Below are 25,820 nucleotides of genomic sequence, written 5' to 3'. Positions count from 1 at the left end.
TCAAACTCATGGCAGCAATACTACACAAATACTGCCACTGCCGTGCATAAGGTTAAAATGTAGACGAGATGTTGGACCACATGCTTGTAAGAAGTCAATTGAGGAATTTCAGATTTCAAAGATTTCATAACAAATACATAGCCAGAGAAGTATGAAGGCGAAGTGTAAAATTGAAGAGTGAGTGGAACTCATCTAATATCTGATAAGAGTAAAATTGAAGAGCACATGGAACTCATCTAATATCTAATAAGAAAGTCTTTGATGCAGATAACAAACAACAAAATGCAATAGCTCTGAAAGCACAAGAGCCCCTCACTTGTGTAAACCACAAAGACAATTCTCCATACCTATATCAGATGCAACACAAGGAGATTGAAGCTTTCCATCTTGATACCATGTAGCACGTTTCTCAATAAGCTCACTCAAGAAATCATCAAGCTTCTCAACAGTGATGATGGGCATTACCACTACATGAGCAATGTTCCCCTGGCAAGCAAACTGCCATTTGCGAACAAACTCCTCATCTTGTGGACGTTCAAACACAAACTGTGCTGCTTAGTTCGTTAAGCATTGCTCCAATTCCAGCAGCGTTAAGACGGTCTTTCAAGTAATGTGCATTTCTGAGGCATTTCTGGACTTCTTTCTGGAATCCTCTGTATCCTTTCCGGTTTAAGGTATACCAGAGGAAGATTGGAGCATGGCCATTCCGGCTTCCCATGATAGTTGCATCCCTAGAAGCAAGGTACTCCACATTCCTTGAGAGGGCATTAATGTGCTCCAATCTTGTTATTTGGACACCACAAGGCATTGGACATCCCATAAACTTGTGGCCTAAGACACTCACACTTCCAATTGGCTTCTTAAAAGTAACTTTTGGTGCCTAGTCATCACCAAAAACTATGAGCAAAAGGAATTTTCTAATTTTATTTAATTGCAAAATTAATTTGAAATGCTATTTAGATTATATAAACTGAGATTAAAATGGCTAGCGAACTATAGTAATGTGCAAGATTCATTGGCTTTTTGTATAACAGAATTCCCTTTATGATTAAGATCACGACTATTATTGAAGACAAGCATACACAAGTGGGAAAAAAAAGAGGGAGGCTATTCCTATATGATTACTATTTAGTAAATTAAGCTCATAAGAGATATTTGATGCTTTCAAATCACTTCCAAACATTATTTCTGTAAGATACTATTTTTTTCCATCTTGCAATCAATTAAGTATTGACAATGGAAGGGAACAATTTCTAAATTTTTTATTTTTTGGCTTGGCAAGTGTTCAATATGTGTGTTTGAGGACGAGAACCAAGCAGGACTAACTCATCCCATTTGCAGTCGACACACCTTCAACAACCACGTACTTGTGTTTCTCATGCCAAAAAGAAGGAATATGTATAGGATCCACTGTTAAATGAGTGAGAGTCCAAACAAGGAGATCCTAACCATTTGATCATATCACATTTGTCCAACACCCAATAACATTACACTAGTAGCACACAAACTTAAATCAAATGCTTAACATCAGCAAAAGGAAAGATATTCATCCAATTATATTCCAAGCTAAAACTCACTGATGGAATTTTCTAACTTCCCCAATATATATATATGCATCAAGTAAGCAACATTCTGGAGAAAATGCGACTCATCTTCTGACTAGAAAAAAAAGCGCTTATTCAGGAAAGCACTGAAAACTTACATGCTTGACAAAAGGCATCATGAGGCCAAACACAGCCCCATCACAATGGATGTAGAACCAGTCATGCGTGAATCCTGTTTCTTCAAGGGTTTGTATAACCAGATCAAAATCATCAACGGCTCCTTTAACAGTTGTTCCTTCAAAAACATAATGGGTGAGCCATGCATCATATCACATTGTGTGGGTGAGGTGAAGAGGGGAGGGGGAGAGAGAGAAAGAGAGAGAGCAATACCTATGTTTACATTGATAATAGCTGGTTTGTTCTTGTGACAAAGGAGTTTAGCTTTGAAATCTTCACAATCAATCTCACCTGAGACTAAAGTGTTGACCTTTTCACATTCTATCCTGTACATTCGTGCTGCTCTAAAAACTGAATAATGTGATTCGCGTGAGGCATATAGAATTCCATCAGGAAACACTTCCCTTCTGCAAAACCAATATATTTTTAATTTTGTTTTGAAAATAGAAACAGTAGTTTATACCATCTTAAAAAGAAAAAGCTCAAAGGAATAAAGCTCATTGCTACTAACCCGACTAATATACCATGAAGATTGCCTTCTGTGCCACAATTTGTGATGTAACCCCAGTATTCATTCTTCTCTAATTCACATAGACGTGCAAACCAGTCCAATACACCTACTTCAAACTGTCTGGAATGGACACCATAGTTGCTCTCTATAAATAGATCGCCAAGGTTGTTGATGGAGAAGTGTTGCAACTGTGCCAGGGCACCATAATCAAAATCCAGATTATAGGGGTAACCTGTAATAGAATACTGATTTTCATAAATGAATATAGGAAGGTAGAACTTTTAATTAAAGGTTTCCAGATTAATTTCTATTTCAGTTCCAAAATGTAACTCTTGAACCAATGGCATTGATGATATCAAAAAGTAATTTTACAATATAATTTTTGTGATTTCTGGCTTGATTATTCTGGATAAGAGTAGTTTCAGAAAGGATACTTGAAGTTGTTGATTCCAACATTGATGAATCTCACAAGAGGGAATTACAACACCTAAAACAACTCACAAGAATGGCTAATGCCTTATTGCCTAGAAGAATAAAATCCTATTCCTTAAGCAGTATGAAAACTACAATAAATTAACATTGAAAATAGCAGATGTAGTTATAGTTGTTTTGATGTCAAAGATTAGTCTATACTATGACCACAAAGCATACTTAACCTGTCAGGGTTGTATGACTTCGATACCAAGAATAGAAGAAAGATAGGGGAAAGATGGAGAAGAATAAAGGGAAGGAGGAAAGATGAAAAGCACACGGAAGAATTATATTACAAACAACGTATGGTATAATATGTCGGAAGAGCAGTGGAGGAGGAATCTCGAACAAGTCTCAAGCTATCCGGCCTCGTTGCCCTTCTGGACACTAGATGGAACAGTTTTAATTATTTCCTTATCACAAGGTTGAAGCAGGTCGCCAAAATGCCCATTTCTTGATTCAAGTTGAACCAAGCTTCACCCTGGATCTTTCTAAAACTACCTCCCCAATCTAAACAAATTTAGCTGTATCCTGCACTAACCCAGATGCACAGTTCCATCAACCATAACTATAATTAATATAATTATTTTCATCCATATTATATTCTTAGGAGAAATATGGACCATCTGATCTATTAATTGCCACCTAAATCTTACAACCTCTAAGTCACCAACCCTAAAGAGTGTGTGATCAAAATAGTTCGAACAATCTTATCACCCAAAATAGTCTCATCATTAATCATATTGCAAGTATGAATGAACAGACAAGTGATACATCATACATTATCTAATAAACCTAACATGATTTTTGCTCACATAACATGGCGAAAACAGATGCATAAGACTAACATTTGTTATAAATTATAATTTATGTTATCCAACAATATTTTTAATCCTATTGAGAATGCCATGTTATGTTATCAAAGCACTATCCCTGTCATTCCATTACCTTATCACCTTCATGTATATAATAAAAGACGAGCAATCCCTAAAAGAAATCATTTTTGTTCCAAAAATAAATTAAATATCAACTGTAGTTCTCAAAAAACAATAAATCAACATAGAGTCACCCTTATCTTCTCACAGTTTACCAATCACATTAGCATACACAATGCCAAAATGGATAAATAAATGAACATTGAAAAAAGGCATTTTTTGTTACCCAGATGGTGTTTGGTCCTTTCAATCAAAGATTTCCTATATCTTGCCAATACACCAGCCATATAAGCTTTCCTCTCTCCTGTAACCTCATCGTCGGCATTAGGCTCTTTAACCTCAAGACACATTGTATGCACATTCTTTCCAAGCACAATCTCCCTCTCCTTCTTCTCTCCATCATCAACAGCCGGCGGCAAAGGATCATTTATAACCGCCAAGGGATTGAATCCTCCGGCAAGGGTTCGATCTTGTCAAGATTAGATTCACCGGTAAACATCTCAAAACCTCCAATTATTGCTTTTCAAGCCAGAAATTAACCTAATTGACATTATTTCAATGTGTCAGCAACTCATAAAACAAAGCAGAACCAGGGAAAAGAAGTGTCAAACAAACGCAAATCAAGAATGGAGCAGTACAGTAACTTCTTCAGAGGGTTAGTGACACGAGTGCGATTAGAAATATATATAGAGGCGGGAGCCTAAATGCCTTTGAGAACATAAAGGCTATGTTTTGGTAGGGTGTGTTTGAAAGGGAAGGAGGACATTAGTAAAAGGGAAGGAAAGGAAAAAAAAGATTTGGAACTGTGGTTGGTTGATTGACGAAGGAAAAGAAAGAGAAAGACAATAATCATGTTTGGGAAAGAATGGGAAAGAAAAGAAAGGGAATTATTTTAATAAATCGACTATTATACCCTTCTATATTTAATATATATATATATATATATACTGTCTCTAGGCCCACAAGAAAAGAAAAAAAAAAAATAGGGCAAATCATTTCAGCTTCCATATTCTCGTTCTCAACTTTGATATATATATATATGTGTGTGTGTGTGTGTGTGTGTGTGTGTGTTTATATTGTCCCCTCAGGCCCACAAGAAAAGAAAAAAAAAATTTAGGGCAACTCATTTCAACCTCCCCAATCTCGCCTCCATATATATATATATTGTCTCTTCAGGTCCACAAAAAAAGAAAAAAAAAAAAATAGGGCAACTCAATCTAGCCTCCCCAATATCGCCTCCATCTCCATTCTCGTTCTCCAGTCTGAATTTGCCCTCTCTCTCTGCATTACAAGAATCAGAAGTTCAAAACCCATATTTTTCAATTTATCTATCTGTCTGCAAGAATCAAAAGTTTAAAACCCCTATCGGTATATCATTTCAAATTATTCAGAAAATCAAAACTAATATCTTTCAATTTCCATCGCCGCTGTTCTAGTTCGGGTTCGCCGTTCGCAAGCTTCAGCCGCTGGCCCGTCATCTCTCACACTCTCTGCAACTGCTAACTTGTATGTAAATATAATATTGAGGGTAAAATTAGCATCACAAATATTGTTTCAGCCATTGCCTTCCCTTTCCTTTCATTTTCTCCTATTTTTGGGAGAATAAGCAAATTACTATGCAAAGCTATACTTAACCCTCCAAAGCCTTCCCTCTCCTTTCCTTTCCTTCCACCCATTTTACCCAAACAAAACTTTTTAATCACCCTCCATGACCTTCCCTTCCCTTTCCTCCCATTTCCACTCTACCAAACTAAGCCAAACTGTTTCTCTTTACCGGCGTCCCGTGCGGTGCAAGTGCATTCAAGGACAACCTATATCAATTTTATAGGTGAGTTGATTATTGAGTGGTTTGAATTTAGGGGTAAAATTAACATTATGAAAGTTTCATAAATTTAGGGGTAAAATTAACATTATGAAAGTTTCATTAATTTTGATATTTTATTTTTCAACCTTCTTCAATGTTTTTTTTTTTTTTTTTTTCAGTAAAAACATTATTTTCTTTTATAATTTCATAACTAATATTACCATATAAGCCTTTCTTCCCATATCATATTTGGTGTAGAAATTTATTTTGTTATAACTACTTCTACTTAATTGTTTGTAGCTTTAATAAAATTATTTAAGAAATGATTTTTTTATAGATAATCTAAGTCATTATACTCATATTTTGAATGATAGAAAAAAAAAAAAATACACATATTTTGAAGATATATTAATCCAAATAATACAAGTGTAGAAAGAAAAATTAAAGACAAATCTCTTAATTAATTTCTTGAAATGATTGAAAATATGCAACTATTGACATTATAACTCTTTCACATATGTTTAGGTCTCACCGAGAGAAACTTGTTCGAAGCAATGGATGATAGATTTCCTCTGCATATGTGGAGATCTTGGTTATAGTGAGATCCACCACATATCATAGAATGCAAAGTTAATATTTGTATCACATATATATTATCAATAATTACTATTGTATTATTTATTTAATTATTTATAAAATTTCTAATTATGTACTATATAATTGTTGAATTTTATTTATTTATTTAGTTTAAAAGAATATATTTATATTTATCTAAAATTGAAAATTTGTTTTTGAGAAGGTTTTCATGATAATACTATTATTACTGTATTATTTATTTCATTATTATTATTATTATTATTATTATTATTTTGGCACCAACAAACAAACTATATTCAAGATGAAAATGAACAATCAAGGTGGAGGGCATGCAACAGCCATGAAGGCCAAATGCGCCACTCCAAATCACCACAACTGGCTGCTAAAGCCTTTTTACTCAGAGAATGAGCAACTCTATTACAAGAACGTGGAACGCATGCAAGGGAAGATCCCACACACTCCGCAAATAGCAAAGAAACATCCTAGAAAACTATCTACTGAGCATCCTCAGAAACATTAAGCTTCATCACAGACAAACAATCCCCTTCAATAACAACCTTTGAAAAACGCCATCGTTTGAGAAGAAGTAAGGGTTCGCGCAAAATCAAACTTTCAGCCATGGACGGGCCACAAACATCCAACAAAAACATTGATGCAACCTTAATTGGCTGCCCAAAGGAATTATGAAGAATAACACCGCCGTCACAAGCAAGAGTAGAGTGATTAAAAGCGACGTCAAAGTTGAGCTTCAAAAAACCAGCTGGCGGAGGCACCCAGCCCACTAAAGGTAGGAGAACCAACGGCGGAGGAAGGGAGAGCAAAAGAGTCTGACGGGATATGTCCCGAAATTCCTAAAAGGCGAGGAGAGCTGACTGGGCCGCCACCGCAAAAGGATCCCACGAATAATTCTTAAAAACTCGATCATTTTGGTATTTCTATAATGTCCAGCAAATATACGTTGCCAGACTCATGCATTCCTTCGGAGTTTCAAACATTGCCCATCCCTCACAAAGCTCTTCCCACCGCTTTGGCCAAAGAGACGGCTGTTGAGCACTAAAATCCAATCGAAGGGGACATAACTTCCAAACTAAAATAACAAATGGGCAATTGCATAATACATGATCCACAGTTTCTGCCGCAGATTCATAAACTGGACAAAAACCAACCTCCGACGCCCCCTTTAACAGGAGTAGATGATTAACCGGGAGTTGCTCATGAAGACATTGCCAAACAAAGAGGATAATTTTCCTATGAGCGTGAATTTTTCAAACTTGACTCCACATGTTTTCTTTCCCTGCTTCAAAGCTACTCCCAGCCTCTGGAAGATGGATGGACGTCTTTAGAAGAATGGATAACGCGATATGGTAAGCACTTTTAACGATGAAATGACCATTTTTAGAGGCGCCCCAAACCTTACAATCCCTACCTCCCATGGTACTAAAAGGAATTTGGCGAATTAACATCCGATCGCGCTGGTTAAAATGTCAATCAATCACAGTAAGATTCCATTTATGAGTAGATGGATTGATCAACTTGGCAACAGTGGAAATACTAGCCCCAAAAGGTTGAGAGGTATGGGTGCAATTTTTTACACCCGAACACCTAAAGAGATCAATTATGGAGAGCACACAGGAAAAATCGAGAAGGGAACAAGAAAATCTTTGAGATAGTAGTAATATTGAGAGTTCGATGCTCTTTATCTTTGTTCAGGTCTATTTATAAGTATTTTTGCTTAGGAATTTACATGGAGCCGTTTCTTGGCTTTTATTCACAAACGTGGGTAATTATGCCTACAGATCTTGCATTCAACATTATTCCGGGCGTTATGGCATTTGGGCCTTGTCAAGATTGGGCCTACCCATTTAGCCTTTGTATTAAGTAGGCCTTCCTTTGCTGGGCTTATATCTGATTGTGGGCTTCTAGTTTTTTTTTAACTTGGTTGTGGGCTGCCTTTTGCCGCCACGTGGTGTTTTGCGATTAGCGTGGTTTTTTTTCCCTCCACACTTTGCCCCCGATTCCTTTTTATAAATTTGATTCATATAAGGAATTGTAACCGTTTTCGTGAAGTGGAGAAGTTTTCGCGGTTGTTACTGCTGATCATTCCCGTTCATGCTGTCGATTCTGGGACTTCGTGTTTGCCCTTCCGTTTTCCGCCCCTTTCAACTTATATACTGCGTTTTCGTGGTTTGGGCATCTGCATCTATAATTTTGTTCCTGAGTTTTGGTAAGAATCCGATTTCTAACTGCTTCGACATCTCATTTCATCAGTTAAGGTTAGTCTTCTTTTCATTCCATCTTTCTTACATTATGAGTTAAGAAAGTGGTGAACGAACTCATAGCGTTCATATGTCTGATTCTGAGTCGGGAACTGTGGCGGCGAGTCTGAGTGATTATGTCGAGGGTCCCATAGTCCTCCCTGCAAATGTTATAAAAAGGAAGTCCCCGATTTCTCAATTAAGAAAGAAGAATCGTGTTCCTTCTGACATTACCCTTGAGGAGTACGACCATGATTTGAACTTTAGTATAGGTGAGGGTTTGAAGGAGGGCAAAATGCTCTTCTCAGCTTTACATTTTCCTGCTATTCGATTCACCTTAAATCCTTTTTACCTTTGGGTTTTGTCGGTGTTGAATTTGGCTCCTTTTTAAGTTAACCCTAATTTCTTCCGTATTCTCTCCTATTTTCTTGCTCTGAACAGGGTTCGAGGTTTAACCTTGAATCCTGCCGACCTTTTGTTTTGCTATTCATTTGATAGATTGAAAGGAGGAAAGGGTAAGTTCCACCTTCATTCTAGACCGGGTATAACTCTTTTATCTCATCTTAATACCTCTGACAAAGAGTGGAAGTACAAAATTATTAAGGTCGGAGGGGCGTGGCGATCTTTGTCCATTTGGGATTTATTCGTTTGATCGAGCTTTCATACCCCATCTGTTCCCACATTTGATGATTTGAGCGAGTCTTCTTGTTTCGTCTGTGTCGTAAAGCATTTTTGTTGTATATATGACTTCCTAGGTCACAAAATTGATTTTTTCTCTTCGAAATTTGCAGATAGTCATCTTGCTTATTTACAGGAAAGAGTTTGGAGTGACGTTCCTTCTGCCAAGATCCTTCCCTCATCTTCTCTTCTTGAGGTGATTTCGAGAGATTCTTCACTAATTGCTTTAAATCCTGAGGAGCCCATTGACCTTGACGCCTCCGACTCTGAGGCTATCTTATCGCCTGCTCCTCTTACCCTCTCTCAATCAGTGATGGAACTTCCTCCTCCAAAGCCTCGTACAACGAAGAAGGAGAGGGAGGTGGCCGCTAAGTTGTTGCAAGAAAGGAAGAACCTTCTTGTCGGGGCGAGCAGGCTTTCTCCCTCTCTAAAGCAAAAAGGAGTCCAGTTAGGGACTAAGCGTTCATCAGTGAAGGATGATTCTTCTTCGAAGCGTCCCAAGTTAATGGTTGGGGCCTCCAGAGGAAAAAGTGCTTTGATTCTTGGAGCTGCTGATGTTGCTGGGGGTGATTTCGCGGGGTCTACCGAGAAGTGGTTCCCCAAAATGATGAAGTCTGATAGGTCCCCTATTACCATTGGTGACTTTGGAGTCGAAGACCTGGAGACGTTGATGGGTTTAGCTAGAGGGATGTGGCTTCCCAGAGATGAAATTTTACAGCAATAGATGAGTATTGATGATCTGTTGTCTCTTGCTCCCGAATCCATAATGGAGGTAACCCTTTCTTATCCCTTTATTCCGTTTTTTTTTTTTTTTTTTTTTTTTCTATGTTGTCTTTGCGCAGAGCTCTTTCTTAATGTTTTCTCTTATGACGAAGCTCTCAACTGACTCCCTTCATGCGAACCAGTCTGCTGCCCTTCAGAAGAGGGTAAGTGCTTTGGAGGCTTCTCTCACAGAGGAGAAGAGGGAAAAAGCTCAGCAGTTTAAGTCAATTGAGTATTTTGGCAAAAGTGCTAGGGAGCTTGAGGACAAAGCAGTTGAGCTTGACCTGCAACTTGGGAAGGCAAACTTTCTTATTCAAACCTGCAAGGATGGGGGTTTGGAGATGTTTAACCATTTTTCCCAGATTGCGAATCTCTGCTATGCCAAAGGCTTCAGGCTTGGTTTTGCTCAGGGGCAGCTTCCTTCTGAGGAGAGAGATTATGGTGATGCTGATGATCATGATGCCGAACAGGGGTTCTTAATTGCAGGTGAGTATGCTGAGCCTTCGATTGGCCCTAGAGAGACAGAATTTTGCTGCTCTACTGAAGGGTGAGGTGTCTGGCGAGGTTCCCTCTCCTCTACAATATCTTTCGGGTTCTCAGGGATTACCTGCCTTATCGCTCGATACCCCTTCCTCTATTTCAGTCAGAGTAAAGTTGGTTGATGCGTTTACGCAGAGGTTCAATGCGGAGGGTGGAGCTATGCCTGATGGTAATCCTGCGTAGCTTTTTTTTTTTTTTTTTTTTTTGAGGTGTTGGGTATGCCCTGCCTCTTTTGTAAAAACCCTCACCTACTTGTAAGAACATGGAGGTTTCCTTTTGACAATCTTTGGGATTGCTTTTGCTTACATTATTGCTTGTGATTCGATGTATTTGTCTAATTTGCAATTAGCATTCGGGTGTTAGGCAATTGGGGCCTTCGCTTATTTTGCGATTGGCTCTTTGCTTATTTCACGATCGGCTCTTCGCCTATTTTACGATCGGCTCTTGGGGTTATTTGGTTTTTTTGGACTCGAGCAGTTTATCCGGTCAAGCCCATTCGGGCGTTAGGCTCTTGGGGCCTTCGCCTGTTTTGCGATCGGCTCTTGGGGCCGTTCAACTTTTTTGGACTTGAGCGGTTTATCCGGTCAAGCCTGTTCGGGCGTTAAGCTTTTGGGGCCTTTGCCTATTTTGCAATCAGCTCTTGGGGCCATTCGGCTTTTTTGGACTTGAGCGGTTTATCCGATTAAGCCTGTTAGGGTGTTAGGCTCTTGGGGCCTTTGCCTATTTTGTGATCAGCTTTTGGGGTCGTTCGGCTTTTTTGGACTTGAGCGGTTTATCCGGTTAAGCCCGTTCGGGCATTAGGCTCTTGGGGCCTTCGCCTATTTTTGTGATCGGCTTTTGGGGCCGTTCGGCTTTTTTGGACTTGAGCGGTTTATCCGGTCAAGCCTGTTCGGGCATTAGGCTCTTGGGGCCTTCGCCTATTTTGTGATCGGCTCTTAGGGCCGTTCGGCTTTTTAGACTTGAGCTGTTTATCCTGTCCTTTTTAGGCGTTAGGCTCTTGGGGCCTTCGCCTATTTTTGCGATCGGCTCTTGGGGCCGTTTGGCTTTTTTGGACTTGAGCGGTTTATCCAGTCAATCTTGTTCGTGCGTTAGGCTTTTGGGGCCTTCGCTTATTTTGCGATCGGCTCTTAGGGCCGTTTGGCTTTTTGGACTTAAGCGGTTTATCCGGTCAAGCCTGTTCGGGTTTTAGGCTCTTAGGGTCTTTGCCTATTTTACGATCGGCTCTTGGGGCCGTTCGGCTTTTTTAGATTTGAGCGGTTTATCCGGTCAAGCCCATTCGGACGTTAGGCTCTTAGGGCCTTTGCCTATTTGTAAGTCCGTCTTGAGTGTGTCGTCGCGAGTTGACCCCTTTTTATTAGGCCTTTTTTGGAAAAAATGGGTGTCGGACCTTCTTTGTATGGGTGTTCCCTTACTGACGTTTAGAATTTAAAAGATTCTGTCTTATGGAAAACCTATTTTCTATTTAAAGTGAGATAGGGATTTGAAAAGAAGTGACCTATCCCAAAAGAAAGCGGGGAAGGCTCTAAATTACGGACCCCCTATGATAATGAGCTGAGACTATCCATGGGCCTCGTAATTTAGGGTCCTCACCCGCTGATTGTATACCCGGCATGTCATATTATAAAAATAAGGGATTCTTTTCCTTTTTTATCGATGTCGGACTGTACTTTCTAAAAAAGGGAAAATATGTGGGGAGTGTATGGAGACCTCTAACAATGGGGCACTTTAGTGTCGTAAGTGAGGTCCCATTGTCAATGGGTCCCACATACTGATAGGAGGTAAGTGTGGATCCTTATAAGAAAAGGGTTAGATTCCACTTTTTGAACGATGTGGGACATCATTTCTTGTAGGTGATAAGACCTTATTTGTGGTAAGATAAATGATAAAAAGTGTGAAGTGGAGACCCCTGATGGTGGGTCCCGTTATGGGTTGCCTACCATTAGGGGGTCCACTCCACTGTTTAGATCTCGTGTTATTCCACTTTAAATAATAGTCAGAAGTTTTGTTTTTATTCGATGTGGGACATTTGAAAAAGGCTGTCAGCAGCTTTATTTATTCAAAAAGTAGAGTACTAGAAAACACTGTACGATTTACTTTATTGAAAGTACCTTTTCAGGTTCATTGCATTCCTCGGCTTGGTCATTTCGGTGCCATCCAGGTGTCGAAGTTTGTAAGCTCATTTTTCAATCACATCTGATATTCGGTATGGCCCTTCCTAGTTAGGTTCCAATTTGCTGACATACTTTTCTGATTTCAGGAGCACCAGATCTCCCGGATTGAAGTTTCTCTTTCTGACTATTTTGTTATAATTATTTGCTATCTTCTACTGGTAGGCTGTTAGCCGGATGGCTGCGGCTTCCCTTTTTTCTTCCAATAGATCCAAATTGTGTTCCAGAAGCTAATTATTTGACTCCTGGTTCCAAGCTAAGCTTCGGATGGTGGGTGCTATCACTTCAGTGGGGATTACGGCCTCAGTGCCGTAAGCTAGAGAAAAAAAGGTTTAACCAGTGGGACATCTCGGGGTGGTTTTGTATGCCCATAGGACATTTGGCAATTCTTCTAACCACTTCCCTTTTTTATCTTCAAGCTTTTTTTTATGTAGGCAAAGATTGTCCTATTGGTTATCTCCGCTTGCCCATTGCCTTGGGGGTGGTATGCAGCTGATACTTTCTGGTTGATATCGTATTTGTCAAAGAAATGTTGAGTGTATTGATTATCCAGATTCACCCCGTTGTCCATGATGATGGACTTTGGTATTCCGAATCTGCATATCAGGTTGTTCCAAATGAATTTTTTCACTTGGACATTAGTCACACTTGCGTATGCCTCTGCTTCTACCCATTTAGTGAAATAATCAGTGGCTAACAAGGCGTACCTTTTCTACGATGACGCCATTGGTAGAGGTCCTACCACGTCCATTCCCCATTGTGCGAACGGTCATGGGCTACTCATGGTGTGTATTTCTTTTAGGGGTAAATGGACGAGGGGGGAATACCTTTGACATTTGTCGCATCTGTAAGAGTATTCTTCCGCTTCCCTTGCTATGTAGGGCCAAAAATAACCTTGAGTGAGAGCTTTATGAGCCAATGACCTACCCCCAGAATGATTCTCACACTCCCCTTCATGTATCTATTTTAGAACTTCTCGGGACTCCGTTAGGGTCAGACACTTGAGGTAGGGCCCGGAATGCAATCGCCTAAAGAGCTATCCTCCTACCACAGAATATTTGGCAACTTTCATCCTTAGCTGTCGGGCTGCTTCCTTAGAATCGGGGAGTTCTCCTCTCTCAAGGTAAGCCAATATTGGATCTATCCAACTTGGTTCCCATGGGATGACCAACACTTGTCCCTTGTGATGCTCGATGTATCTAGGACATCAATGGGGATGACCCTGGTGAGTGACTCGTTCACTATGGATGCTGCATTCGCCAAGCGATCAGCTATTGGGTTTTCTTCTCTAGAGATCTGCTGAAATTTGATTGTATCAGAGTATTTTGTCATTTTTTTAACTTCTTCTCAGTATGCATTCATTCTGCCCTCTCTGGTGGTGTATTCTCCCGTCACCTGCCTTATGATGAGTTGCGAATCGCTATAGGCTTTGAGGTGCTTTACTTAAAGTTCTTTGGCCAATCTGAGCCCTGCCAACAGCGCCTCATATTTAGTTTCATTGTTTGTGACTGGGAACTCTAGTCGGACTGATTGTTGGATTTTAGTCCCTTTGGGGGTTCTTATTTCTATTCCTACTCCGGCTCCATTTTAACTCGAGGAACCATCGATGTATAATTCCCAGCAAGGCTCTTACGCGGTTTGTTGTTCTTCCCCTGGGTCAATGTCCAAGAGAAAATCCGCAACCACTTGCCCTTTTTTTGCGGTGTGCGATTCGTACCGGATGTCAAAGCAACTTAATTCAATTACCCATTTCGTGATCCGACTTGAGATGTCTAGTTTACTGAGAATTGCTTTAATAGGATGTATCATGGGAACTACTATCCGATGAGCCTCGAAATAGTGTCGGAGTTTCTTTTTGGCCTGAATTAGAGCAAGGATGATTTTTTCTACCATTGAGTACCGGCTTTCTACGTCGGTCATGGCCTTGTTGGAGTAAAAGACCGGGTGTTGCTTTTCTCCCACTTCTTTTACTAAAGCTGAGCTAGTTACTGACTGAGATACTACTAGGTAGAGGTACAATGGCTCTTCGGGTTCTAGAGCAGATAGAACTAGGGGACTTACCATGTATTCCTTGAGTTTCACAAGAGCTTCTCTCTGCTCTGCCCCCCAAATATATCTTTTTCTAGCTCTGATTGCGTTGAAGAATGGTTTGCATTTGTCTGATATTCTGGATATAAAACGGCTAAGAGCCATTACTCTCCCAGTGAGGATTTGGACTTCCCTCATGGTTCGGGGCTCTTGACTCTGTAGCAATTTTGTCAATTGAGTGGGATTTACCTCTATTCCCCTTTTGCTCACCAGGTGACCGAGGAACCGTCCCGAGGATACTCCGAACGAATATTTTGCTGGGTTTAACATCATTCTATGTTTCCTGAGAGTATCAAACACATCTTGCAGGTATTACCGATGATCTTTCTTAACTTTGCTTTTCACAACCATATCATTTATGTAAGCTTCGACCATTCAGTCGATCTATTCTTCGAACATTTTGTTGACTAGCCTCTGATAAGTTGCTCCTGCATTTTTTAACCCGAAAGGCATTACCTTGTAGTAATAGGTCCCCCATTCGGTGATGAAATAAGTCTTCTCTTCGTCTGAAGGGTTCATCGAGATTTGGTTGTAGCCCGAGTAAGCATCAAGGAAAGTCAGTTTTTCATATCCGGTCGTAGCGTCTACCATCTGATCAATCTTGGGGAGTGGGAAGCTATCTTTTGGGCACACTTTGTTCAAGTTGGTGAAGTCAATATATACTCGCCATTTACCATTCTTTTTCTGGACAACCACCATGTTTGACAACCATTGAGGATACTGGACTTCTCTAACGAACCCTGCTTCTAAAAGTCGATTGACTTCTTCGGTAATGATTTTATTCCTTTTGGGGGCAAACTTTCTTTGCTTTTGTTTCATTGGATAGTGGCTGGGGTCCACGTTCAGGCTGTGACAGGCCGTCCGTGGGTCAATTCCCGGTATGTCCCAGTGATTTTAAGCGAAGATGTCTGCGTTCTTCCTTAGGATTTCTAGCAGCTCCTACTTTTCCCTAAACTGACTGGAGAGTCCCTAGGTCAGCTTGCGCTCGTCCCCTGTGACTATCTGTATGGCTTCTAGGGGTTCTACAGTAAGATGCTCTTTTTCTGGTTCCTCCGTCTCTTTTGGAAGGAAAGAGCTCGTTAATTGCTATTTCAGCGATTTCTTGTCCTTATTGGAAGGATAAACCATCGTGTGGTAGCACTCATTTACTGTTACTTGGTCCCCCCAGAAATCGATGACCTCTTGACCATTCGGGCTTATGCATCTCATGACTTGGTGCAGGGTTGATGGGACTCCTTCTATGCGGTGGATCCATCCTCGACCCATTAACAAATTGTAGGTCGGGTGAATATCCACAACCACGAAGTTCTCTTTCAGAGATCTTTTAGCAGCAGTGACTGATAGCGTGATCACACCTGTGGCCTCCACTTTTCTTCCATTGAATCCTACCAAAGGGCTTTTAGTGGGACGAATCTGGTCTATGGCCAATTTTAGTTGATCGAACGTCCACTTTGTCATGATATTGGCGCTACTGTCGGGGTCAATCAGTACTCTTCTGACCAGACAGTTGGCCACTAGTAGACTAACTACTAATGGGTCTTCGTGTGGGTGTTGCACCTTTCTGAGATCCTCTTTATGAAATGAAACTTGTGCTGGATTGGGTTTGCAGTCAATAGTATTGATTTCCCTAATCCTCCGCAGCTTATGGGCTTGTTGGAGTTGGATCCTGTAGGAATTTCCCGATTGCTCGTCTTCTTTCGGACAGCCATGAATTGTGTTGATTACTCGGATTGGATGGCTCTTTACCGCGGCTTTTGGAATTACCAGGGCTCGATCTTGCTACCTTTGTTGCCCCGGGGTAATCAAGTACTCAGTTAACTCGCCCTTGGCTATTAACGCTTCCATCTATCTTCTCAAGCTCCTGCAATCATTGGTCAGGTGACCAAAATCACTATATAATGCACAATGTTTACTCTGGTCTCTTTGCTCCATTGGCTGTCTGATTGGTGGTGGGATCTGGAAGATGTTTCTTGCCTTAGTCTTTTGGTACAGTCTGGCCAGTGTTACTTTGAGCGGCGTGACTCTTTCAGTTGTTTGGGATTTCTTTTCAGGGGCTCGTCCCTCAATAGCCGGGGGTTCCCGATGGGCCCTCGGGGTGCTCGATCGCTCTTTCGGCCGATTCTTTACTATGACCAGTGTCGCTCTCTACTGTCTAGTTACTTCATTTTCTTTAAGTTTGATGTAGTTTTGTGCCCGCGAATTCAACACTGACATGTTAGTTGGGGTCTTCTTCACCAGAGAAGAATGAAAACGTAAGCCTTGCACCATGGCTATCTTGAACGCTTCTATGGTTGTGTCTTGATTGCAATCTGGTATGCTCGAAAACTCCATGTTGAATCGGGTGAAAAAGGCTTGCCGGCCTTCTCCCTTCATCTGCCGAATTGTAAAGAGATTGGCAATGGTTTTCTTCTGTTTCTTATTTCAACAGTACTGGGCCAAGAACGTAACGCATAGTGACTCGAAGTTTAGGATTGACTTGCACGGGCGATTCTTGAACCACTCTAAGGCCACCCCCGTCAAGCTGGATGGAAATATTTTGCACATGAATAGATTATTATGAACCTCTAGTGTCATTTCCTGAGTATAGTGGTTGAGGTGCTGGAGGGGATCTCCAGTCCCATTGAATTTGTTGAACTTGGGCATTGTGAATTTCTTGGGTCTTCCGACCCGTTCTATCTCATATGTGAAAGGGGTTTTCACTGTTGATGTAGTGAATTCTCTCGTCATGTCTTCAGGCGTTTAGGCCTTCAATCCTTTGATTCGTTCGTCCATTTCTTTCTGGAGCCTGGTGATAAAGTAGTTCCCTGAAGACGGCTGATCAGCTACTGGGGTCCACATTTCTTTCCTACCTGAATCTGCATCATCTGATGGATGGGCTTTGGTGACTCGAGGCCCCCCAATATTAGAGTTCCCTAAGGTGTGGGATTGACATGCGGCATCGTTGATGTCCTCCAGCGTTCCATTGAGCTATTGGCGTGGAGCCTTCTGTTGGTGAGGTGGATTATCGTTGCCTTGCTTCGTGGGGGGATCTTTGTTCTGACGTTCGGAATGAGGGTCGTTTGGCTGTTCATTCCGCTGAGCGTTGCCTTGGAGTCTTTCATTTTCTCTGCGTAGAATGCTGATTTATGAAATGCTGGTTTCTTGAGCCTGCCTTAGCATATTGATTTGCTCAGCATTGGTTTCATTTGTTTGTCGCAGGACTTCCAGTTGCGCTTGCATTTCTTCGCGTATCTTCTGCATGGTCTCCTGTTGCTACGGTTGAATAGCGTCTGACTCTGTTACCATTTCGGAGTGATGTTATATGCAAGGGATAGGGAACGAACTTTTTGTATTGAGCTTCCTACAGACGGCGCCAAAGTGTGGGTGCAATTTTTTACACCCGAACACCTAAAGAGATCAATTATGGAGTGCATGCAGGAAAAATCGAGAAGGGAACAAGCAAATCTTTGAGATAGTAGTAATATTGAGAGTTTAGTACTCTTCACCTTTGTTTAGGCTCTATTTATAAGTATTTTTGCTTAGGAATTTATATGGAGCTGTTTCTCGGCTTTTATTCCCAAACGTGGGTAATTATGCCTACAAATCATGCATTCAACATTATTGCGAGCGTTATGGAGTTTAGGACTTGTCAAGATTGGGCCTGCCCATTTAGCCTTTGTATTAAGTAGGCTTTCCTTTTATGGGCTTATATCTAATTGTGGGCTTCTAGTTTTTTTTTTAACTTGGTTGTGGGCTGCCTTTTGCCGCCACGTGGTGTTTTGCGATTGGCGTGGTTTTTTTTCCCTCTACAAGAGGAAACTGAGAACTTAGAATGGTCGGGTAACCAATTGTCAAGCTAGCAGTTAACATCTTTACCATCCCCATACGCTATTTCATGCTTTTCTTGAGAACAGCTCAAACAGAGAGAATCCCTTTCCAGACCCCAAAAGCCTTAAGGCGCTTCAGAGCCTCCAGAAAACTGCAATTTTTGAAATACTTGTGCTTAAAAGATTTATAAAGCAATGAATCATCCATATTTCCATTCGCCAAGCTAACTTAGCAAGGAGAGCCATATTAAAAGTTTCCGCATTCCGAAACCCCAAACCACCTTTCCTCTTCGATTGGCACATATTATCCCAACTTATCCACTTGATTTTAAAAGATTTCTAAGCCCCACTCCACCAAAAATTAAGGAGATAGCTGGAAAGCTCCTTACAATTTTGTTTAGGAAGCTTAAAACAATGCATAGATTAGCTAGGAAGGGCCAAAAGAACCGCATTGATCATAACCTCCCGGCCGGCTTTGGATAATAAAGAACCCTTCAGGCCTTTAGTTTTGGCTGCCACACACTCCGAGATAAACTTAAGAGCTGCGACTTTGGAACGACCCAAGAAAGAAGGAAGGCCGAGATATTTATTCAACCAGTTAATGTTGTAGATGCCAAGCAAATTCATGCAAAAAAACTTCCGAGAAGATGAAGTATTGGGGGAGAAATAAAGGCAAGATTTATCAAAATTAATCAGTTGATCAGTAAGAATTTCGTAGCGATTAAGGATGGCCTTCACATGGAGCACTTCCGGATCTTTAATCCTGCAAAAGATAAGTGTATCATCTGCAAATAGAAGATGAAAAACGGACGGGCAGCCGTGACCCATCTGCAGACCCACAACTTTTTTGTTGCTCTCATAAGCATGAACCAATGAAGACAGCCCCTCTGTACAGAAGAGGAACAAATATGGAGAAAGTGGGTCTTTTTGACGCAAACCACGGAAGGGAGTAAAACAACTGCCCTTTTCCCCATCAATAAGGAGTGAATAGATACCGAGCCGACAGAATCCATAATTAGCTTCACCCATCGCTGATCAAAACCCAGGTGGCTCAAAAACTTAAAAAGAAAGGACCAACTCACCCATTCATAAGCTTTAACCATATCCAATTTAAGAGCCATGTAACAAGAATCGCTATACTTTTTAGCTTTGAGGACGTGCAAAAGTTTAGGAGCTAAAACAATATTATCATGGATTAAACGCTGTGGAACAAAGGCGCTTTGGGTTTCAGTGATAAGGAGAGGAAGGAAAGGTTTAAGTCTGATGGCAAGGGCTTTGGAAAATATTTTGTAAGAAACATTACAGAGGGAAATAGGCCGAAAATTAGACATGATGGTGGGATGGTGAACTTTCAGAATAAGAACAATGTTGGTGGAGTTGAGACACTGTGGGAGAAGGCCACCCTGAAGGAAGGAATTAAATCCCAAGAGAAGATCATCTTTCAGCACATCCTAATTTGATTGAAGAACAAAGGAGTCTTATAAGGACCCATACTCGCAAGCACGACCCGAAGCTCCTACACTGAATCCTCAGGCATTAAATCACGGTTAATGTCATCAGTAACCTTAGGGATAATCATCCTCTAAAAATCAGGATCGTCCTACTAAGGAATGGAAGAAAAAAGATTGTTGAAATAATCTTCCGCAACCCTGCGGATGTCATCCTTAGAGTCCATCCACTAGCCCCTAGAATCCTCCAGCCCCATAATCTCATTCTTTCTTCTACAGATTTGAGCTTTCCTATGAAAAAATTTGGAGTTCCTATCGCCGTGATTCAACCAATCAATCCGAGATTTCTAAAGCCAGAATAATTCCTCCTCACGCCAAGATTTCCCCAACTCCTGCTCAAGATGGAAACATTCAAACTGATTGTAACCACCGACCTTCTCTTTTAAAATCCGTAACCGTTTCTCAAGCTTCTGGATCAAAACATGGGCATTATTGCATTTACCCTGGTACCAGAGTTGGAGTTCCGATTTACACTGAACCAATTTTTAAGAAATTCCTTGAAGTAGAGAACCCAGATAATGGAGATCCCAAGCCTTAACCACCGTGGATTTAAAATCTTCTTCCTGGACCCATCGCGCATCAAAATGAAATTTTTTTTTAACATAAGAGATGCTATCATTCAGACATAACAACAGAGAATTATGATCAGAACCATGGACGGTAAGATGATGAAGCATACAACGGGGAAAAAGCTGAGACCAGGGAGAAGAGGAAAGAGCTCGGTCAAGCCTAGCCAAAATAAGCTTACCTTGCTCTCGTTTATTACGCCAAGTGAACAAAAATCCCTTAAAATGTACGTCTTGAAGAAAGCAACCTTGAATAAATTGCTTAAATTCTTTAAGCATCCACCCCTGTTTTAAACAACCGCCTCTTTTTTCGTCTCTGTGAATTAGTGTATTAAAATCCCCCATAAGAATCCATTGGGGTCCAGCTGAAAACGAATGATATAAATATAATCCCATTGTTGCACCATTTCATGCTTAGTACAAGAACTATAAACACCCATAAAGAACCAAGGTCGGTTACCCCGGCCCCTAATAATCTTACAAGTAATTTGAAATTCAGTAAAATCAATAATTAAAATTTGCCATTCCTTAGAAAATAACAGTGCCAAACCTCCCTGCGCGCCTTACTGAAGGAACCATGAACGCTTCGTATGAACCCAACAAAGCTCGAATCTTCTCAACTCGATCATTAGCATTTTTAGTTTCATAAAGGAAAATCAAAGGTGGAGAATGGAGGTGAACTAACCTCCTCAACTGGGAAACTGTTAGGGGGTTCCCCAAACCCTGACAATTCCACACCAGGACCTTCATTGGGGGGGGGGGGGGGTTAGGGCCAATCTAGGCTAGCTACCACCACTAATTTGGATGAAGGGCTGTAGAGTCTGTCAAAAAACACAAATTGTCATCACTGAGTGCCGCCACTTTGGGTTTCTTTGTTGCGGAAATCTAAAAGGGAGCATCGCCATCTGATTTCCTCTTGAGACTGGACACCAAATCGGCCGGAGAAGACTCCTTCTTTGTTCTGGCTTTATGTTTCTAAGACGAGTGTCCTGTAGAACTAGGAGTAACTGGAGTCTTTTTGGCAAGGCAGAGATTGCAGATGGGCTGGATCAGGCCCAGAAAAAAGGAGGAGTCAAGCCAGATGTGGACTTGCATGGGTCATATAGGCCTAGTTGATCTCGGTCAATACCAGTAGCTGATCCTCTTTCCTCGTGAAGAGAGCTCACAAAATGGGCTGAGTCTAATAGATAAGGAAGGCTCACTAGGACTGGCCCACCCCTCAACCCACTAGTAGGCAAGTCAGCCTCTGAAGCCGTGAAATAGGTCACGCCATCATCAGTTGTGCCGGGGGTTAAAAAGACATTTAAAGTCTCTGCACTAACCCCACCCACCAAATGAGACAGAGAACCCACCCTTATAGGCACAGACGTAGGTATCACGGTGTCAGGCTGTAATATCCCTAATTTTAAAAGGATAGTCTCGGCATTTTAATTAATGGTTTTATTGCATTTTATTTGCTTATATGTTTATTTGCTTATTTGTTTAAATTGTTGTTTTATTTAATTGAATTATTTGTTTAATTGTTTTTATTTAATTAAATTATTTGTTTTCATTAATGTATGCTTATGTGAACATTTAATTGTTTGTTTTCATTAATTGTTTAATTAGGGTTTTGCATTCCTTTAGGTAGTCACGTATTTGGTATAGCTGACTTAGTTCTAGAATTTATTATTTATCTCCTTCTCTCAATATAATTCATATTAGGGTTTGTGTTTTCCTAAGTCTATATATATAACCATATACGTTTGTCCAGGGTTGGAAAACCCTATTCACGTACATTGAGACTTAAGAGGAAAACAGAGAGAGACTTGAGAGAAAACCAGGGGGGCTCAAGGAGGAAGGAAGGGATTGCTTCTGGATTGAACTAAGAGCAATGGAGGTGTTGAACGGCAGTCTAGGAATCTGTCGAAAAACTCAGACACGGTGGTTTAAGGTTTCAAAACTGAAACCGAAGGCAAGTTCCTATTCTAACTCATTTCCTTAAACCTGTGTTCTATGCATGCCTAGGTAGTCTCCAGGGTTTTAAATTAACGTTAAAAGTGATCTCTTAAGCATGTTTGAATTGAATTTAAATGCGTTGAATTAAACGGTTTAATGGTTGATACATGTTCTTGCTTAAATCTTGTTTTAATTGATTTTAAACTGGTTTTAATTCATGTCGATGATGTATGACACCTGTTTATAATTAATTATGGGATGTAAATTGAACTCTAGGTATTTAAATAAGATAGTACAGAGGGTCTTGCATATCGCCGGAGGCGAGGAAGACGAACAGAAGTAAATTACGGCTCTCAGAGGGAGAGAGCCGGCTCTCCAAAGAAATGAGCCGGCTCTAGGGATTAGAGAGCCGACTTTCATAAGTGTGTAGCTGGCTCCATAAGGGGTAGAGCAGGCTCCCCATAGGGAACAGTCAACTCCACCAAGGGGAAAGCCGGCTCCCTTGGTTTGGGAGACAGCTCATTCTTCTTCTGTTTGGTTTTTTGTGGTTTTGGGTTTGGTTTGGCCAGTAGGGGGCTTTCTAAGTTGTTTCAGTTACTGTGAATAATGTATATAACTATTACAGACATAAAAAACTATTGGGAAGCATGTTTACATTAATAGGATAAAGAATGAAGCAACATGAGGTTAAACAGTAAACTTGCATGTGAAGGGTTGGATGGTTACTTTAAATTGCCTACTGATATATAGCAATTTTGATTCTCTGCATGATTTAATAATGTTAATCATGTTTCAGCAGTGTTATAAGCATAGTTTATTATCTGAAAATAATTATACTTTGATGGGATTAACTGATGTTTTAATTTATTGTAAATTGCATCACTAGTTGGACTATTTGGAGAATTTAAATGCCTAGTCGTATTCTAGCAATTTAAAGGACTGAATCATGATTTTTAAATCTTATATTGGATGCATATAATGGTCATATACATATTAGACTTTATTTATACTTATTTTGGAGTATGATTGATGATTAAATTTATCATTTATTGCATCAATCATTTGATTTGTGAATTTGTATGCACCGGTATGAGACGGTAGCATACTAGGGATGGATTAGTTCAAAACACTAAGTCCTACCTATTTTGAAATAAGTTGGATTAACTATAAAAGTTAAGTCCTACTTGTATATATGTATATGCACCGATATGGGACGGTGGCATATTAGGGATGGCTTAGTTCAAAACACTAAGACCTACCTATTCTGGGGATGGTTTAGTTCAAAACACTAACTCCTACCTATTCTGAAATAAAATGGATTAACTACAAAAGTTAAGTCCTACTTATAAATATGTGTCAGGTCAATAAACCTTTTGAATGACATACTTTGAACAGATTTATATATATATATATATATATATATATATATATATATATATCTTTATGGTACCGTGATCTGAGCTTGAGTCTCAGGATCATGGTTAGGGTGCGTATATCGTCTAGGATGGATAACTGGACCTAGTGATGTTCCCTGGTAGGTCTAGATATACATGCCCATGTTATGTGCGATTTGCGTGTTACCTTCTATTCAGGCTGAGACAGACCTGTGGGCTAGTGAACATCCTATAGTGTGTACTTATATCTTGATGGACTACTTTAGTTATTGCTGAGCAATCTAAGATGTATCTGCGTATCGGGTTTCTGTATGGATTGTAGTAGGATAGAACTTCCATGTGAGCTTGACCCATTCTTATTTTTCAGGTGTTCGTCAGTTCCAAGCTTAGAGCTTGATCGTGCTGAGTAGATACAGTCACTCACTCCTCCGACTATGTTGGATTTTCTTCCATGTTTTAGTTTTGGATTTCGTTTCCGTACTTTACTTTCTTTTGGGATTTTTAGGGTCCACTGGATGGATTCCCAAGTTGTATGGTTATTGGAGATTTTGGGAAGTTTGGATTATTGGATTATTTATAATTATTTAACTTTTGAGGATTTAATAATTAGAATTCTTTTCAGCTTTATTATTTTATTCTTAATTATTTTTGTATTCTTACTTGTTTACATATTAATTGTATGGTATCCCTCGAATCTGTGCTCGGACTTGATCACCCGTGGCTTTAGAATCGAGGGGTATCACAGTTGGTATCAAAGCACTCCAGGTTCAGTGTCTCTAGGGTATTTTGTATTAAGAGTTCCGCATAGCGTATTCTCTTATTTAGAGCTTAAGTTTAGGATTCATTGTATTCCTTTACGGTCCGTTTAAATCGTATTGATATCTGTCTTTCTATGTAAACAGAATAGTTAGCGCTAGAAGAGGACAGAACATGCAAGGAAACAGGCGACAAAGGAGTGCGGCACGTTGGCAGCAATATCTCCTATACCGTCAACAAATTGAGGAAGAGCTGCAACTGCCTAGGCTTCAGGAGGAGGAGGAAGGTGGTCAGTTGTGTATTGAGCAGAAGGATGTACAGTAGACTCAGGGGTCTCAGGATCGGGGCTACAATCAAGGCAGGAATCCAGAGTATTCTCCTCAGTTAGTTTACATCATTACTCTGGTTGTAGCAGTAGGCGTAGCAACTGCATTTCAGAATTAGCCACACGTTCAGCAGACATTAGAAGCAGTACCAGTGGTGCAGAATGTGATTAAAGTTCATTGTTTTGCCTGCGGAGATGATGGGCATATAGCCAAACAATGTCCTAGGTTAGCTCAGAGACAACAAAATGGGGGACTACAGGCAGGACGGGATCAGCCACAGGCTAACCAGCAGAGGAGGCCGTTTGGTACTTTTAGGGGTACTTGCTATACTTGTGGAGAGTCTGGTCACACTTCCAGACAGTGTCCTAAACGAGGAGATACTGGGCCGTTCAAGTAGGAGGGTACCGAATCACAAGGAGGATGGCTCTTTTAAGAGTAATTTTAGTTACTAGTAGTAGTGGAGGTATTAGTAAACGTACACTAGTAGTTTTAAAGAATATTTTTATGGTTATTTTTTTGGAAGTTTATGGTTTAAGAAAGTTTTTAATAAAGTGAACTGGTGGTTTTGGCACCTCAATGGTGTTTCAGATGGGTTTTTGAGTTTTCTTCCATAAATGGTTGTATTAAACTATTTTTTAATGTGTTCGTTACGATGATAAAGGAATATCACAGTGGAGTGATAGGTTTTTGGACATGCAAACAAGTATTTGCTTGTAAGTACGTTGTGTTGAGATGAGATGATTACCAAGGAGTTTATAAAAGAACTTGTGTAAATCAATATGGTTAGTTTGATTTCAAAAGAAGAATTCCCAAGATAGAGCGATAATCTAAAAATGAGTAAATTTCGGAGCATTTTGTATTACCTTACGTGTTTTGCTCTACGGAGTATTCAGAAATTTTGGGCTTTTATAGTTTAGTTGGTGACACAAGTATGCAATAGACCTCAGGGTATATCTACACATTTAGGCGAAACTGCCATTTTATATGAGAGTGATG

The 25,820-nt window shown here is 40.3% G+C and overlaps 1 protein-coding gene and 1 pseudogene across 1 annotated transcript; both read right to left on the bottom strand.

Annotated features, from left to right (window-relative positions):
* Positions 1-268: 268 nt before the first annotated feature.
* On the bottom strand, positions 269-4,094 carry LOC132286222 (serine decarboxylase 1-like; annotated as a pseudogene).
* A 2,439-nt stretch (positions 4,095-6,533) lies between these two features.
* Positions 6,534-7,472, bottom strand: LOC132295867 (uncharacterized). The gene is made up of 3 exons (XM_059794134.1): positions 7,311-7,472; positions 7,002-7,217; positions 6,534-6,890 (listed from the first exon to the last, which is right to left on the bottom strand). The coding sequence occupies exons 1-3, from the start codon at positions 7,470-7,472 to the stop codon at positions 6,534-6,536; spliced, it is 735 nt and encodes a 244-aa protein (XP_059650117.1).
* Positions 7,473-25,820: the final 18,348 nt, after the last annotated feature.

The sequence above is a fragment of the Cornus florida genome, unplaced genomic scaffold, assembly GCF_030987335.1.
Source record: "Cornus florida cultivar Cherokee Brave unplaced genomic scaffold, ASM3098733v1 CherokeeBrave_3.0.0_Hap2_Chr02, whole genome shotgun sequence".
NCBI lineage: Eukaryota > Viridiplantae > Streptophyta > Magnoliopsida > Cornales > Cornaceae > Cornus > Cornus florida.
This window is presented reverse-complemented; position numbering and strand designations above follow the sequence as displayed.